This window comes from Cricetulus griseus (genome assembly GCF_003668045.3).
Source record: "Cricetulus griseus strain 17A/GY chromosome 1 unlocalized genomic scaffold, alternate assembly CriGri-PICRH-1.0 chr1_1, whole genome shotgun sequence".
Taxonomy (NCBI): domain Eukaryota; kingdom Metazoa; phylum Chordata; class Mammalia; order Rodentia; family Cricetidae; genus Cricetulus; species Cricetulus griseus.
Genome location: NW_023276807.1, coordinates 40,590,784 through 40,608,784, shown reverse-complemented (window position 1 = coordinate 40,608,784; position 18,001 = coordinate 40,590,784). Strand labels below are relative to the sequence as shown.

Sequence of the window (18,001 nt, the reverse complement as noted above, 5' to 3'; positions counted from 1 at the left end):
TCTACATTTGATTGTATACAAGTAAATAAATTGTATTACCCTGTTCTCTAAGTTTGAGATAGGATGTACAGGGGATACTGTAACTTGAAAGCATTTACTAATCCTCTTAGTTGTGGAAAACTGAAGAATTTGCCTGAGAACATATATACAATGATAAATCAATAGTTCTAAGCAGACAGAATGCCTGCTTTCCACTGCTGGCTGTACTGCCTTGAATATGAGATTCAACCTTTCTCTGCCTCCATTTCTTCATTTATTAAAAGAACAACAAAGGATTAACAACCACAAACATATTTAAATAGAATGGTACATGGAATGGCTCCCAACTCATAGTAAGCATTATATAAGCATTAACTACTACTTCATATTTTTATATTTAAAAAATACCATAGTTGAAAATTTAGTGATAAATAACAAAAACTCAGATAAATAAATTAACTTACAACACATTATTTGATATATAATGATGATATAGACACATTACAGCTTGGGAAATGCTTTTAATTCAGTCTTCATGGTAGTTTTTTTCTGGTAAATAGTGCAGATAAAGAAAGTCTCAAAACATTAACTTGTTCCACTCTACGTAGCTAACACAGACCATTTAGACACAAACATATGTATGGCGCTGGTATGAGCTGCAGCCTTTTCACATTAAAAAAACCAGCATCTGTAGAAGCATCCATCTTGGTGATATTTGCAAAAAATAGACGATACTGGGGCTGAACTTTCCAGCTGACTTTAGAATGTCTTGTTCCTCGTGTTTCTCTTTTATTCTCAGTCATATTTTCTCAAACACCCCAAGTCTTCCAAGACCCCCTTCTGTACCCACCTAGCTTTGTGTTCTCTCTTTAAAAAAAAGAAAAAAAGAAAGAAAAAAAACACAAAAGTAAAAAGCCACTAAAAAACATGGAGTCCAATTTTTTGGCCAACTGCCGGTGAACATGAGGCCTTCCAGGGAATGTGGCTGAGATACCCAGTGTCGTGTCTTTGATGAAAACTGATGACCCCTCTCCCAGCAGCTGTTGTTGGGGAATGGCTTCTTGGCTAGGGTGGGAGTGTGCTGAGATTTTGAATGGCTTGAGCTTGTGTAGGTCTTGTGATTTCATGTATGCACCTGCCCTGTTGTGTCTGGAAGACACCATTTCCTTAGAGTCATCCTCCACCTCCAGATCTTACAATCTTTCTGTTTCCTCTTTTGCATAGGTCCCTGAACCCTATAGGAGAGGGATGGGATAGAAACATCTCATTCAGGGCCAAGCAATCCCAAGTCTCTCAGTCTCTTGTGCATTGTCCAGGTGAAGGTCTCTGTTAATTACTACCTACTGCCAGGAGCTTCTCTGGCAAGGGTTAGGAGGTACACCGATACTCTGTCAGGTGTATAATTTAATTAGTGGAAGATCTTTTTTTTTTTTTTTTGGTCTTCTTTCTGCCTTCCCATGGTAGATTTTGTCTCAGAGACCTCTGTGGATTTGCCCTGCTAAAAGCAAAATGACTTCAGAAAAATGCTAAAAAAAAATGGGCATCCGTCCCCTAAATCCCAAGCTCCAGTTATGTCAGATGGTAGATTCAAAGATATGAGACAAAAATACAAACGAAAACATGTGAGTTCTTTTGTCCTGTTGACTTCACTTTTTGTGTGCCTCATGGAGATCATTGCTTTCAAGGACAGGATAACTAAAATTTAAGAAACACACCAAGTGATCGGTGCTTCTGTGACTCCTCACTTCTGTATTCTAGCATGATCAATGCACCCACAAAAGAAACAAGAGGGACTGGGACCCATGGGCATTCCTTTGGCATTATTTCCCAAATACACCATAGCTCAGGATTGTGAATCTTAAAGACTAAATGAAGGCATCTCCTTCAGGGGCCTCTTTATCATCCACAATCAAGGTGTCCTTTGCCAGATAACTTCAAGTGATCTTCCTCTTGGTCGCTCTGTGGATGAGATTCTGGGACTAGTTCAGGCCTTCTAGCTCACTGACAAAAGGTGACGAAGGGTGACTGGTAACATAAGGTGTTACCATCAAGCCTGATGTCCAAAGGAGCAACGAATATTTCTCCAAGCAGAAGTTGAATTCTGGGCTGTTTTTACATAGGAAAAGTATCCAGGAAAAGAAAATGTCTTTGGTACTTCATTCTTGCTTAAGGACCATTTCATGTGCCAGTAGCAGGACATCAAACCATTGTTCTTTTGCAATGTCTTCGAAACCTGAACTGAGGGAAATGAAGTGTTTTTCTCCATCCTGTGGGCTGCCTCTTTGTTCAAATGGAGGAGTCCTTGGCTATACAGAAGGTTTTCTTTCCTAAGGTCTCAGTTATAAATTGTTGGTCTTTTTAATGCCTATGTTTTCAGGGTCCTGTTCAAAAAGTGCTTTCCAATGTCAATGAGTTCAAGCCTAGTCCCTATTTTTTTCTGTTAGATTACTTAATTCTAGATTAGTCTGTTTAACATCTACCAACCTTGTTTCAAGTATTGAACAATGTTGTTAAATGCTTTGTGTTGGGGACTGAAACAGCAGGCTGACACGGTCCCCTGACAACGAGCGGAACACGCACATCGACATACCACGTCATCGCCAAGTCACTCGTTACACTTTACGGACCTGCATGAGGACTCTACACATGCATGAAGCCTCAGTGCTCATGCTGTTTTCTTTTTAAAAAGCTTGTAACCCCCAACTCCCTAGTCCCCTTCTCTCTCTTTTTTTCCTTTTCTTGGGTTGGCTGGCAATCCACCTCCATTCAACCCCCCTCTTTCTCCTTCATCAATAAACTCCACATGGATTTGTTGATTCATGGTAAGTGTTTCATTACCAATCGCTGCAGCAAACACCTGCCACTTTGTAGCTGAGATTAATAGCTGGCTGAGATTAATTACTTCTTATATCTTTCAGCACTCCATCTCTGCCCTTCCCTTGGGTTCTGAGGCTACAGCATCTCTTCCATGTGCCCCCTCCTATTAAAGATACCTGTTCTTGAGAGCTAGAGTTTAAACATATTACCATTACTCACAGTAAGGTCTCATATCAACAGCTTTTGTTCAACATGGGTTACAGTTGATGTTTGCAATTGAAAAGGGGAAATTTTAAATATTAAAACATATTTGGAAAGATATTTCCTAGCAAAGGTGTTTTCTGAGTACGTGCCCATCCTTCTGACTAACCTGTCTAAGAGCTGGAAATCACCCCCATGAAGGTGTGTCAGAACGCCTCTTTCATCTATACTTCTCAGTGGCAGAGCTATGTTAAGCCAGATATGTACCTGGCTTTCACATGGGGGAGGATAACAGCAGAACATTTTACCATTGTTAGGTTTGTTTTGAAATAGTTCATGATGAATATCTTAAAGACATCCCTATGCATATAATGTAATATGATTCATTGGTGACATTGATCTTCAAAACAGAAATGGTTTTACTAGTTCCATACAGCCAACTGCATGGAACAAATTTGTAGTTGCATATTAATAGATAATACCAAATAAGCCCTACACATATATGTGTTCTTTTGATATAATAGGTTTGTATTTGTAGATTTATTAAAATCTAAGTACAATTGCTCACTTAACTGTGTGTGATTTAGAGCTACAACTAATTGCAATTGTATCTTTTAAAGCAGAACTTCGGGTTAGGGCTGACAAACGATGTTACAAGAGAGAAAATTTGGGGTAGCTAGTGAGGAACAATAGAGCTTACCTATCCTGCTCTAGTTGAGAGACCACCCTTCAGCTCCTGCCAGAATTAACATGGATGAAATAATCCCAGGCTTTGCCACAGTTATAAATAGAAGGCATGACACCATTCACAGTAAAGCATACATCTCACCAGAGTGCAGTATGTGCACATGAGCTGTGTCACATAAGTGGATCTGAAATTTGTCTTTGATGTTAAGAGACCCAGGTAACTCTCAATACAATTTTCAACTATCTCTAAGAAGGCACAACAAGGGAAGAATTTGCTGTATACTTTATACCTTGCCAGGCCCTACCCTTTCTCTCCCCTCCCACCCTACAGTTCCTTACCAGGAAGAGTAAAACTTTTCAAATGAAAGATTATGTTTCAAGATCTGGTAATTTTTTTTTTTAAAGATTACATTCCACCTAGAAATGGAGATCCAAAAATAAAAGTCAGAAACCCCAGATTGAGTCATTATCCAACACTATTTATTAAGCAGCATTAAAATCAGGAAGAATGTTACAGTTGAGTCTCAGGTTTAAATTTCCTTTAAATGCTCTGGAATCATGCGTTCCAGAGCATTTTGTATTCCAGTGAGTTACTGAGATGAGCTAGAAAACTAACTGCCTTCCCAGTATGTCTGCCGAGATAGTCTTGTAGTTCTTCACATTTATTGCCCTAAAATTAGAAAATGAATGCACATTTAATATTAGTATGGGTAACATACCTTTATATTCTTTGAGTATTTGCATTAAAAAGCTAAATTAATACATTTTATAGCATGAAATCCCATAGCAATTGTCTGGGATGGGGATTATAGGTGTTTTCAAGCCACCGAGTGGGCTCTGGGACTCAAATCCAGGTTCTCTAGATCAGCCACTGAGCCATTTCTCCAGCCCCTGTGCTCAGATCTGCCATTTTAAAAACTAGGGGTTATGGAACTGGAAATATCTCAAAGGTTGAGAAAACTTGCTGGCTTTGCAGAGGACCCAGTTTCAGTTCTTAGCACCCACAGGGCAGCTCACAACAATCTGTAACTCCAGTTCCAAGGGATCAAATTCCTTCTTTTGGCTTATTTGGGCACCAGGTACACACATGGTATACATACATACATGCAGGAAAAATTCTCATACACACAAAATAAAAATAAAGCAGCAAGTATTTGCTAAGGCATTTAAAAGAGAAATAATTTTTCTTGCTTTATAGACTAAATATAAGACAAGCCTACTTTTTGACATTCAGCGCCATTATGCTATGAATTGGTCTGCTTTTTGGTCCATTTGGTGGATGGAAAACCTTCTCCCCCTTTTCAGGAATCATCTTTTCCATTTTGGCCATATAAGGGTCAGCTGAATGCAGTGGGTAAGGTTCAAATGTCCCTGCCTTCATGCCACCAGCCTGTAGGTTAAAATGAGATAATTCAATGTGTTTGTAAAAAGTGTCTACAAAATTACATTGTGACAAAGTTCACATATTCCTTTCTAGTTGATAGACTTGGCTTTACATTTAAAGTTATCTATTCTGTTCAAATACCAGCAAAGGGTCCTTCTACTGTCAATTCTGTAGGATCCAAACATTGCAATTCTAATAGTTTCCTATAAAAACAGAAATGTTTGTATAAGATAACAATTTACACTGCTACCAAGCATTGATATTTTATTGCAGTTTTAATCAAGCTACCAACTAGAGATTTAGTAAGCCTATTAATGAAGGGATGAGAGAAATGTAAGATATATTTCTCTATGGAAGGGGATACGAACTTGGTATTAACATGAGAATTCTGAATTTCAGACAATGATGGCAGAATAGTCTCTCTCACCCACCAAAAAAAGGAATAGCATAGACATAGACATTGAGAGGAAAAAGTGATCTACTCTAGAATATCCTTAGGGTCTAGTACAAGAAGTCAATCCAAATATTTTTCTATCTACATGTGAGACAGGTCAGAAATTACTTGGACTTTTTAAACTGATTTGATAAGATGTTTATCTTTATGTTATACAGCCCAACCCTTTGTAAGAGGTACCATCCCTGAGCAGGTGGTCTTGGAGTATATAAGAAGGTGGGCTGAGCAAAACAGTAAGCAACTCTCTCGATGGTTTCTGTTCCTGCCTCCAGGCTCCTGGCCTGACTTCTCTCAACAATGGATTTGTAGGCTGAAATAAACCTTTTTCTTCCCAAGATGATTGTGGTCATGGTGTTTCATCACAGCAATAACAACCCTAACTAAGACAGAAATTGGTACCAGGACTGTGGGATATTGCTGTGACAGAGCTGGCCACTTCGTTTTGGCAGGACTGTGGAAGGAATTTTGGAACTTTGGGGTAGAAAAGCTGTTGAGTGCTCAGAGATGAGTAGGCTATCCTGCGGGAGCTTGGGAGTTAAGAATGTTGAGAGCAATGTAGAGGATGGAGGCCTGGACTGTGAAATTCCTGAAGGAAGTTTGAGAATCACTTGAAGACTGGCAGGACCATTGTGCACTTTGAACTAGGAACCACTCAAATGAAACCTTTGCTTTGCTGGAACAATTGATGCTGGTTAGCAGGAGCTGAGAAATTAGCATTGATTTAAAAAGAGACCAACAGCCAGGTGTGGTGGCACAGGCCTTTAATCCCAGCACTCAGGAGGTAGAACACAGGCAGATCTCTGTGAGTTCGAGGCTGGCCAGAATTGTTAAACAGAGATACCTGTCTTAAAAACCCAGCTATAGAGAAGACACACAGAGAGAGACAGAGACAGAGAGAACATCTTATTAATTGCAGCTGGTTCTCCAGTCCTTTCTAACCAGAAACACAGATTCTTAATTTGAACTCCTGCCTCAAGGCTCCTGCCTTCAGTACCAGTCCTGATGGCCTTCTGTGATGACTAATTATGATCTGAAACCCTAAGACAAACAGTCTTGTGATTTTCCAAGTCTTCCATATTTGAAACACAGATTATTTTGAAAAGGTCTAAGGGATCCTCAGGCAAGTAAAAATAAACAAATTTAAAAACATAAACATGAAGTGAATAAAAGATAAAGTGTATATGGTAATAAAGCCACCCAGGGAAGCCTTGAACAATGAAATAATAAATCAGTGGAAATCTGTGCTTACATATGATTTCAAAAATATAAAGTAAGTTATATTTTTTATTAAGTTTTGAACATGTATAAAATAAATTATTTTTAAGAAAAGGTAAATTATTCGAGTCAACCAAAAAGTGAGAGAGAATTGTAAAGGGCAGGAGGAACACTGAGAGAAGTGAGAAAGCTAATGAAGAGCTCCCTTGAAGCAGGGGAAACCCCAAACTCCCCCTGTGAATTTCTGCAAGTCTTTGTGAGAAAAAGAAATTTCCAGTGCCATTTAAGTTGTCATAAAAGATGGAATCCTCCATAATTACTTGACTATGCTGGAATCTACATTCTATATGAAATCGAACAAGGAATTTAAAAATAATTCTAAGTTATGGGTGCAAAGGGCAGGGAAGTAGTTCCTCCATGATACTTGTCTAATGTGTGCAAGGTCAGTCACAGGTTTGGTCCCCAGCACCACAAAAAAATGGGGCCAGGGGAAGAAGAGAATGAGAAGAAGGAGGAGGAGGAGGAGGAGGAGGAGAAGGAGGAGGAAGAGAGGAGGAGGAGGAGGAGGAGGAGGAGGAAGAAGAAGAAGAAGAAGAAGAAGAAGAAGAAGAAGAAGAAGAAGAAGAAGAAGAAGAAGAAGAAGAAGAAGAAGAAGAGAAAAGAAAAATGAAAAAAGGAAAAATAAGGAAACTTGGGGGGGGCTGTAGAGATGGGTTGGCTATGCAGAGTGCACATGCTCTTGCTGAACATCCCAAGTTTGGGTCTCAGTACCCATTTCCAGTGGCTTACAACTGCCTGCCTGTAACTTCAGCTCCAGGGGATCCAACTCCCTCTTTTGGCCCCCTTAGGCATGTACACACACACACACACACACACACACACACACACACACACACACACACACACACACACCACAACACACACACACACACACACACACACACACACACACACACACACACACACACACACCACAACACACACACACAGAAAGACACATGAGTAAATTAAAAAAGAAAACTGGTGTAAAAATTCTTAATAAAATACTAACAAGCAAAATGTATATTATATTCAACACAGCAGTGGGAGTGACTCTAAAAAATGTATTATTGCTAGTCACCTTTTATAACATGGTAAAAACAGAAAGCAAAACAGGATCTAATAGTTATGCTGCTTGATAACAAAATAATAAAAAGCAGCACTTATTCCTGAATTGTTCCTATTTGGAGCACTTACAAAAATAAGGCATGGCCATGTTATAAGATGAGAAATATTGTAAAACAGTAAAATTACAGATAGCATGTACCTTAACCCAAAATAATTAACAAAATACCTATTAGAACATAAGAGCACCTAATGGATATTTGTTTTAAAAACTGAATGTTTCTATAAGGACAGCTAATGCAAAGGGGAACTACTGAGCAGAGCCTTAAAGTAACTAGGAACAAATACAAAATGTGTAGACCTGGGTGATGTAGAGCAGAAAGCTGCACTGTGTAAGCAGTTCACTTCTAGATCAGAAGATCCTAGTTATAAATATGTTACTATAACAAAGATTCTAAACATTTAATTTTTCAACAAAGTATCACAGAGGGTCTGTGAGCATGTAGGGGTGAGGGTGTGTGTGTGTGTGTGTGTGTGTGTGTGTGTGTGTGTGTGTGTTATGCTTGTGTATGGTGATGCATGCATGCATTTGAATGTGCAGGTGTGTGCAGGTGTGTGCACGCGTGCAGGTAGAGACCAGAGGACATCAGGTGTCTTTCTCTGTAATCGCCTGTCTTATTGCCTTGAGAGAGGTTCGCTCACTAAACTGGAGGCTCACTGTTTCTTATAGGCTGACTAACTGGCCAGCAAGCTCTCAGAATCTGCCTGTCTCCACTCCCCAGTGCTGGGGTTATAGCATAGCTTTTTACATGAGTGCTCAGGATTCAAAATCAAGAGAAGTGCTCTTACCCACTGAGACATCTTCCAAACCCTGTATCAGATGGTTTTGTTTGGGGGCTTTAAAGTAAGTCTGACGTTCTACAGAATAAATATTAGTCAATATTTTGTGATGCAGAAAAAAGAAGAAAAGTGATGCAGAGGAAATAAAGTACACCAATCAGCTGGAATACAAATTCAAAAATATGCTCTCAAAAATGTGAATTTTGACTTTATGAAGACAGTGCTTTGGGGCTAGAGAGAGTGGTTAAGAGGACTGGCTGCTTTTGCAGTGGATATGGGTTCTGTTCCCAGAACCCGCATTACGTGACTCACAACTGTCTGTAACTCTATCTAGTTCTAGAGCATCCCATACCCTCTTCTGGCCTTCAAGGGCACCTGCATATACATGGTGCACATGCATACATAGATGCAGCAGACTAGAAAAGGTATTTCAACACAAAGGACAAAAATAGATATGTTCTGAGCATATAGAAAACTCTTCCAATCTGAACAGCACATGCATCCTAGAGAGTCTACAGTGAGAAGAACAGGAACTGCCAAAAACAGGAAGGCCAAGGATCTGCCAGAAACAGGACTAGTGTTCATAAACAGTCAAAGCACTTTTGTTACTAATCCCAACATTTAGATGCTTCTAAAGCAGCAGGCAACTTGATTTTCATCATTTCAAAACCTAGATGAGTGATGGCTTTCAAAACTTCATTGGAAATGCAAACATATTTGAAGCCAGCAGCAATTGTTTCACTCTAACACTTTTCTTATCCTAGCCACACTTTGTAGCTCTTTTTCTTCAGGGGTTTGTTAGGGGGGGTGGTATACGGCATGCATATATGTGTGCTGGTATGCTTGTCAGTGCATGGGAATGTTAGATGTCTTCTGATTTCACAGGCCACCTTACTTTTTGAGTCAGGGCTCTCACTAAAGCTGGAGCTCACTTTTGGCTACACTGACCAGTCAGAAAGCACCCCATGATAAGCCTGTCTCCTCCCTCTATCCTATACCCATCAGCAAGTTTACATGAGCATGCTACCAGGCTCAGATTTTCCTGAATGCTGGGGACCCAACTTCAGGTCTTCATTGTGCACAGCAAGCACTGTACCCATAGAGCCATCTCTCCAGCCTGCTTTGTGGCTTTATATGATCTTTTAAAACCTTATACAAAGAAAAGCTGATTATTTACATGAGCACTACAATAATTTAACAGCAAAAGATAGGTTCTTTCCCACCCATCCCTCCATGCCCCTCCCTCATTCCTTCCAGTCTTTTGTTTCGTTTTGTTTTGTTTTGTTTTTCGAGACAGGGTTTCTCTGTGTAGCTTTGGTGCCTATCCTGGCACTCACTCTGGAGACCAGGCTGGCCTCGAACTCACAGAGATCTGCCTGCCTCTGCTTCCTGAGTGCTGGGATTAAAGGCGTGCACCACCAACGCCGGGCTCCATCCAGTCTTTCTATATGGCCCAGGCTGGCCTTGAATTCAAAATCCTCATGTCTCAGCTGGAGCTGGAGCTCACTTTTGGCTACCAAGTGTCAGGTCGTATTTCTTTGTACTGCTCAATTATTTCTCATTCCAAACTTTACCTTTTTACCCGGAGAGGAGGGCTTGAAAGGCTTAAGGACGATTTCCTTCTTTTCTTCTCTTCTAATTGGAGGTAAAGGACGCTCTAGCAAATAGGGGTTACTATCAAAATAGTCTTTAGGGTGAAGGTTCAACTTGAAGGGTGACCCTTTGAGTAGCCGATGGTGTTCTTCATTATCTTTCTGTAAATGAAAGCATTTGAAAGTATACAACATAAGTTATACATGTTAGATATGATTTGGAAATTCAGATCACCTTTCATATTAACTACTCATGCAAAAGAGACATGCCTACTTATGAATAAGCACTAGTCTCATTTTGAACAGAATTTACATGAGATACAGCAGTCTATCCCTGAGAAAATACTTACTACACATCTGGATAGCAGGAAGGAAAAAAACTGGTCTCCAAGTCAAATCCCAGATCCTTCTTGCTTTTTAGCATGTTTTTAGGAATTAAAGGAAGTGGCTGACCTTTGGAGTTACATCTTCAAGTGCAAATAAGAATACTATTTCCCCTTGATATTGTTAAAGATTAAATGAGATTATGTAGAGAAAGTATTTGGCACATGGTTGGCCTTTAGTAAATATCAGTTTTTAGTTCTAAGCACAAAAAATACTTAGTGCTTACATTATAATATTTTTATATTATAGTATCTTAGCTAGCTAATAAAACTCAAGCAAAGCAAAGGTTATGTTTTCAGTCTTATATTGCAATCCTTTCTATGTGGAAGAACTGTTTAAAAATTGCCAGATCTAGATAAAATACCAAAAAAAAGAGTTGTGAAATACAGACTTAAAAAGATGAAATAGGTTTTTTTCAGTTTTACACACATGAAATTTGATATTTCATCCTTTAACAAGCTGAGTGGAAACAACTTAAATGAAATCAAAGCGTTCAAGAGAAGACATGTATTCCCTAGTAGGTTGTGTTGGCTAGTTTTGTGTCAACTTGAAACAACTTGGAAAGAGGGACTCTCAGTTGAGAAAATGCCTCCATAATATTGTCCAGTAGCATAAAAAAGAGATACATTGATCAATGGAATTGAACTGAAGATCTAGATATAAGTCCACACATCTATGAATATTTGTTGAAGATGCTGTATTTTCTTCAATGTGTACTTTTGGCTTCTTTATCAAAAATCAGGTGTTCATAGATGTGCCCTTTGTATCAGAAATGTTAACATTTACCCTAAGTAATTCTAACGCCTGCTATTACACAATTTTTAAAAATGTGTATGGGTGTTTTGCCTACATTATGTCTGTTAACTTCTTGCATGCCTATTGTCAACAGAGGCCAGAAGAGGACACTGGATGCCCTGGAACCAAAGTTACAGGTGGTTGTGAACTGCTATGTAAGTGCTGGGAATCAAACCTGGGTCTTCTGGAAGAATAGCCAATGGTGTTAACAACTGAACCATCTCTCCCACCCCACATAGCAATGTTTTGAGAATACTATGTTTACTAGACTGTGGCCATGTGTTAGCAGAACATTGTATTTGTTTTACTAACTGTTGGCCTAGAGTATTGCTGATCAACGCACTGATACCCCAGTGATCAAGAGTCAGAACAAAATAAAATTTTATTGCAAGTTATTTCTCAAAGGTTGAAAGGTTCAAAACAGGTGATTTTACCTTATAATTCAGTTTTGCTGCATCATACAAGTCAGAAGAGTGTGAGAGCTGCTTGCCTATGGTAACATTGGCATAGCTGAAAAAAAATGAGTAAGTAACCGTGAATGCAGGGCTCAGATGATTTTACAAATTAAAGCAAACAAACAAGGATAGTAGGAATATCTTACCCATATCCAGTCCCCTTTTTTCCTGGGTTGGTATATAAATTCTTCCCAGGTGGCTTATATTCATCCTTGGGTTTTAACTGTGCACTGAAGAATGGGATAGGGCCACCAATTGTTCCGTAATAGCTTCCTAATCCACTTCTTCAATGCCATTTGGGGTTTAAAAATGAAGATATTAAAATGTCAAATTTCATGTTTATATATTTCACCAGAAATTATAAACATATTTTAAAGAATTGAAAAGAGCAGAAATCTTGCACTAGGTATGTGTTTCCTCCTGTGAAATGGGCCGTAGATCTAATCAGAAATCAGTTGGTTACCCCTATAAGTCATGTCACTATTGTACCCATGGGCCTATCTTGCCACAGTGGTCATTCTTGTAGTTCATAGCTGGATAAGACTTTTTGCCCCACAACAGGCTACATAGCATCCTTTACTACTGAGAGTTGTGATGGGGGACATTCTGTATGCTGTGAATATATGTTTCTCTTATTAGTTGATGAATAAATGCTGACTGGCCAGTAGCTAGGCAGGAAGTATAGGCAGGGCTACGAAACTAGGAGAATTCTGGTAAGAGGAAGGCAGAGAGGAACCACCAGAGGAACACCATAAAGTTACCAGGAAGATAGGACACTGGGCATTCTCTGGCAAGCCAAGACCATGTGGAAATACTTAGATTAATAGAAATGAGTTAATAATTAAGAGACATCTAGCCAATAAGAAGTTCAAGCTATTGCCAAACAGTTTATAATTAATATAAGCCTCTGTGTGTTTAGTTGGGACTAAATGGTTGTGGGACTAGGTGGGACAGAAACTCCATTTACAGAGCTGGTCATCAGGAAGGAAGCTTCCTGGACAGTACGAACTTAATTTCTTCATGTTCTTTGATTCATACATATTTATAAAAAGAATTTATAAGGGATAATATTCCACCCAGAAGTCATAGGTTGCCAAATAAAAAGCCCAGTTTCAGGTATAGGATACCTCCCTTCAACTTTTGGGCCAGGTCTGTCCCAGAGAGTCCTACAAACAATACAGGTTCTTGCCATTGCTCTTGGATGTCCATCATAACTTCATGGTTTAGACCCTATTGCTGAATATACATGAATCATAAAACATGAAGAAATTAAGCCGGTACTGACCAGGCAGCTTCCTTCCTGATGACCAGCTCTCAGTACCAAAAGATGTTATTTAGCCTGTTGTGGGGCAAAATGTTATCAGCTATCTTATCTAGCTATGAACTACAAGAATGACCACTGTGGCAAGATATTCCTATAGGTACAATAGTGGCATGAATATTATAGGAATAATCAACTGATTTTTGGTTGTATTTAAGGTCAACTCCTCAAAAGGAAAAAGGCCTGGTACAGTAAATCTAGCCAAGAACCCATGGTAGGGATCTCACCTTCCTGGAGGTAAACCTATGATTAATATTCTGATAAATGCATATAGGATCAAACTGCTCTCCAAATTTCTATCTCTATACCCATACATTAATACATCTCAGACATCCAACAGACGAATTTCTTTCTGCAGTGGACAGTGGTTAACTCAGAAACTCACAACTGGTCAAAGAACAGAAAATAAGCACCAATGGAGTGTTTATCCACAAGTGGGACATGTGTAGGACCCCCTCACTGCCACTGCAAGGCTCAGGAACGATCTCCAAATAGAGGATGGGAAGATTGTAAAGGTCAGAGGTCAGGGAGGACCAGAGCAAAACAGTGTTCCTGAACAGGACAGGACCACTGCACTACTGAACTCAAAGCATTTGTGGCTGCCTATACTAGACAGCCACAAGACCAAGCCGATCAACACTGCACCATGGGAGGGGAAAGAACTCATGAGCTTTTACCCCTCACTGAGAAACTGTGGACAGTGTGGCTTCTGGGAAAGGAGAATTGGTTGTCTTTAGGGTGTGGTCCTTAGTGAGTCCACTAAGTTCCAGTGGCCCCACATCTAGGAGTATTTGGGCAGCACAAGTTAAACTCCTCAGGTTATTTAGAAAGAAAAAGAAGGTATGAGGTTGAGTGGGGGGTAGAGAAATGGAGGATGGAGAGGGGGAAGGACAAATATATTGTAAGAATTTCTCAAAGAATTAATAAAAATATTACATTTATAAAAGATTACCTGTTAGATGGAAGTCTGAACTATAAAAATGAAGTTTCACTAATTTTGAGTAAATAAGAATGAAATTACACTTTGGTCAGTCCTCATCTACCATAAATTCTAAATTGGGAAAAATCAGATTTATAAAGTGTAAGTGCAAGTCATATTTAAAATTTCAATTATGTAATAAAGCATATAGTGCAGTCTTGAGATTTAATGGGAAGAGGGAAAAAAAGCATTTTCACTTTGACAGTTGCCATAATCCAAATACTGGTAAATGCCATGATTGTATACTCACAATTATTTAAAAATAATCTATCAGTGAGAAATTATTTTCTTTGTCTAAAAAGCATTTCTCTTCATTTCACATTAGTATTTATAATTTTTATAAGCAAAAAAATATACAAGGGCATAAACATGGTGACCCAAGGCATTTTCCATCATCGATTTTGCAAAATTTTTTTAAATGTATCTTCATTATTTAGTTGGCTTTTATCAAATAAACTAATAGAGAATGGCGACTGGGATAATAAAAAGCTAATATGATAAAGATCTATTTAAAGTTGCCTGTCAATCTGTACCACCTAAATAACTGTCTCCACTAAAGACAATCATAGTTCAAACTTGCATCCTACAGAAAAACATCTACTTTAAATTAGAGAGGAAAAGGAGATAGGCAGGACATTTCCCCAAAATACTTACGGCTTTTTCTCTCCACTACTAGGGATGAAGGCTTTGCTTAGATTTTTTTTGGATTCTGCCATCATATACTGTCTCCGAACTTGATTCAGATTCTGGTAGCCTTCCCCCTCAAAAATCCTTGAAAACTGGGGGTCAAAGTACCCTGCTTGGAGACCGGACATTTCCTTTGTTCCCCCGGGTAGCATCTGTCTATTTTTGCTTGCAGCCTCATTAAAGGGTCCTTCATAAATAAAGAATATTATTATCTTGACTTCAATACTAATTAAAGGACATTAAAACAAAAACAGAAAAAAAATCTCAAGATAATCAGCCAAGAGTTTGAGTTGTAAAACACTAAAAACTGCATGAAAGGCAACATTTTGACAGTAAAATCTAAGAAGTTTTCATGAATACATCTGAACATTTGGGCTGAGGTGGGTTTTTTATTTGTTTGTTTTTTAACTTGAATTTTTGAGATGGGGATTCTTTGGGTGGCCCTAGTGTTCCTGGAACTCACTCTGTAGACCAGAATGGCCTCCAATTCAGAGATCTGTATGCCTTTCTTGGGCTGGGATATCCTATATCCCAGGCTGGCCCTAAACTACCAATCCTTCTGCCTCCACCTTCCAAGTACTAGGATTACTGTAGTGGACCACCACACCCAGCTAGTTTAGATCTTCTTGTCAAGGCTTTTCTTTAAAAAGAACTCTTTCAGCTGTGCAGTTAGCATTTATGTTCTTTTTCAGACAAGTGAGAATGGGTACCATTCACGGATTCAGATGATTACTGTAGAATGCCATCTAAGACAAAAAGCTAAAGTAAGCTTGGGCAGGAGAGATGGCTAAGAGCACTTGCTGATCTTGCAGAGGACCTGGGTTCACTTCCCAGAACTTCAGTTTCCAGGGAATCTGGTATTTCCTTCAGACTTTCATGAACACCAGATACACACATGGTACACATACATACCTGCAGCCAAATACTCATACACATTAAATAAACCAATAGAAATTTTAAAAGATAAAGTATAATATTCTAGAAGAAATTTACCAAGGGAAGAAATAAAATTATGCATGAAGAATAAAAAAGGGGTGTCGCTCTAGCCACAGCTCAGTGGTTAAGAGCACTCCCAGCACCCACAAGGCAGCTAACAATCATCTGTAACTCCAGTTCCAGAAGATTCAATACCCTCTTCTGGCCTCCTCAGGCACGATGGTGCATATGGTACACAAACCCACGGATGGGTAATATACTCACACACATAAAAAGATAAATAAATCTAAACTTTTTTTGAAGAATAAATGAAGGTAAAGGAGCCCAATAAAATGAGCTTCTACTCATTTAAAATTAAGTCCTTCTTAACTCTGCTGCAATGTCACAAGTTGTCACAGTGTCACAATGTCAACACTAGAACTCAATGCTCTAAAATATATACCATTAAAAACTAAATATTGGCAGGCATGGTGGCACACACCTTATCCAGAACTCAGGAAGCAGAGGCAGGAGAATCTTTGTGAGTTCAGGGCCATCCTGATCTACATAGTCAGTTCTAGGGCAGCCAGAAATGCTAATAAAGAGAATATATGACACACACCTTATCCAGAACTCAGGAAGCAGAGGCAGGAGAATCTTTGTGAGTTCAGGGCCATCCTGATCTACATAGTCAGTTCTAGGGCAGCCAGAAATGCTAATAAAGAGAATATATATTCTCTTAAAATAAAATCAAAATTTTTGTATGGAAGATGCACGCTATTTATCTATTAAAAAATGCCAAAGACACTCACGATTAAATGGTGACTCATATTTATCTCCCACGGTGATGTATTCCATCTCACTGAAGAGGCCAATCCTCTCCATATCGGTTTTCCCTCCTTCCCCAGGCATGATGGCTTCTTGTGGTGAACTCCAAAAATGTCCTTAGATCCTCTTTTGCAGTAAAATCCTACTTTACGTTAAAAACTACAGGGGATTTTTTTTCTTAGTGAAAAGAATGACTATTAAATTTTAAACCTAATTCTTTTTAGTTTTTGGATTATTCAGCTTTGTTCATCACTCCCCCCTCCCCCACCCCGCGCCGGCCACCCCCATCAGATCAGCTTGTGCACTGTCTTAATGAAGTTAAGTCCTTCTTAACTCTGCTACAATGTCACAAGTTGTCACAGTGTCACAATGTCAACACTAGAACTTCAAGCTTCATTATCTAATGGTGTAGGCAACTTTTGTTTTCCCCAGAGGGCTGATTGGTTCCACAGCTGGGAACCTTGGTATGAGTGTGAATCCTCTCTTCACCACCTTCTTGAGACAAAGGTCTTCACTAAGCTGCCCACACTGTAATAGAACTCCTAGAATCAAGGGAACCTCTGGCCTAGCCTCCAGAGGGCCTAGAACGACAAAGCTCTAACACCACCCACTACTTCTTTAGTTATTTACCAGAGTAACCCAGCACCTGCACAGCCAGGGAGGAAGGCTCTTGCTGCCAACTTTGTCTTGCCTTAATTCATAAATAAAACTTACTTTCATTCACACATTTAACAAATGTTTTGCAACCCTCTCCTTCTGGTCAGGTAGAAGTAGGAAAACGGACTTTTAAAGGCATAAATCTTGGTTTACAACCAAGTACACAAGAAAATCGTAGGATTCCACACAAGCACAATATGGCAAGTTCCCTACAGGAAGGTCCTTTCGTTATAGCCCTGCCCACTGCAATCTTGCAATTTACTCAATAAATACTTTTCTACGCCAAGCGGGTTGGGGTGCAGCGTTGGCTAAAAGGGAGGAAATAGCTGAACTGAGTTATTTCAACTAGGGAAAGGAAGCTTGAAGTAGGCAACCCAACTCCTGGAGGCCAAGTCACTTATCCGAAGGGCACCCAATCCCACAACCAGGATCAGATAAGCCTCAGCTTCTGTCGGGGTCTGGGGGCCGCGTGCCTGCGCCTGCGCCTGCGCCTGCGCCTGCGCTCGTGCTCGCACCTACAGCACAGCTGCAGAGCTGAGCGCGCCTTACAGTTCTGCGAGCCGCATCTGGCGCTTGTTGGGCTGCGTTGCCGTGGGAACCGGAGAAACCATTCTCAACACGCTACCGGCAGTCACCAGAAGATTCGCATCAGCACAGAACATCTGAGAAGATTGATGAACGTCCGTAGAACACACACGTCTCAACCA

At 39.6% G+C, this 18,001-nt stretch overlaps 1 protein-coding gene and 1 pseudogene across 4 annotated transcripts; one reads left to right on the top strand and one right to left on the bottom strand.

The window, feature by feature from the left end:
* Positions 1-1,502: 1,502 nt before the first annotated feature.
* LOC113832777 lies at positions 1,503-2,664 on the top strand (annotated as a pseudogene).
* A 1,478-nt stretch (positions 2,665-4,142) lies between these two features.
* On the bottom strand, positions 4,143-17,980 carry C1H4orf47 (chromosome 1 C4orf47 homolog). 4 transcript variants are annotated; one of them, XM_027391113.2, is made up of 8 exons: positions 17,844-17,980; positions 16,622-16,796; positions 14,862-15,081; positions 12,054-12,191; positions 11,887-11,962; positions 10,256-10,435; positions 4,905-5,074; positions 4,143-4,354 (listed from the first exon to the last, which is right to left on the bottom strand). In XM_027391113.2, exons 2-8 carry the CDS (start codon positions 16,719-16,721, stop codon positions 4,288-4,290), a joined length of 951 nt encoding a protein of 316 aa, XP_027246914.1. In that variant the 5' UTR covers positions 16,722-16,796; positions 17,844-17,980; the 3' UTR covers positions 4,143-4,287. The 4 variants fall into 4 exon arrangements, with proteins under 4 accessions (XP_027246914.1, XP_027246913.1, XP_027246911.1 ...); XM_027391112.2 differs by having other exon boundaries at positions 17,810-17,948; XM_027391110.2 differs by lacking the exon at positions 17,844-17,980 and adding an exon at positions 17,268-17,791.
* Between the last annotated feature and the right edge of the window lie 21 nt (positions 17,981-18,001).

Bases quoted from the DNA above. Each gene is read 5' to 3' on its own strand.
- C1H4orf47 (XM_027391113.2), bottom strand. From the start codon at position 16,721: ATGCCTGGGGAAGGAGGGAAAACCGATATGGAGAGGATTGGCCTCTTC. The intron at 12,192-14,861 runs GTAAGTATTTTG...ATGGCATTGAAG, and splicing joins AGTAGTGGAGAGAAAAAGCC to AAGTGGATTAGGAAGCTATT. The intron at 10,436-11,886 runs GTAAAATCACCT...TTTCATTTACAG, and splicing joins CAGCAAAACTGAATTATAAG to AAAGATAATGAAGAACACCA.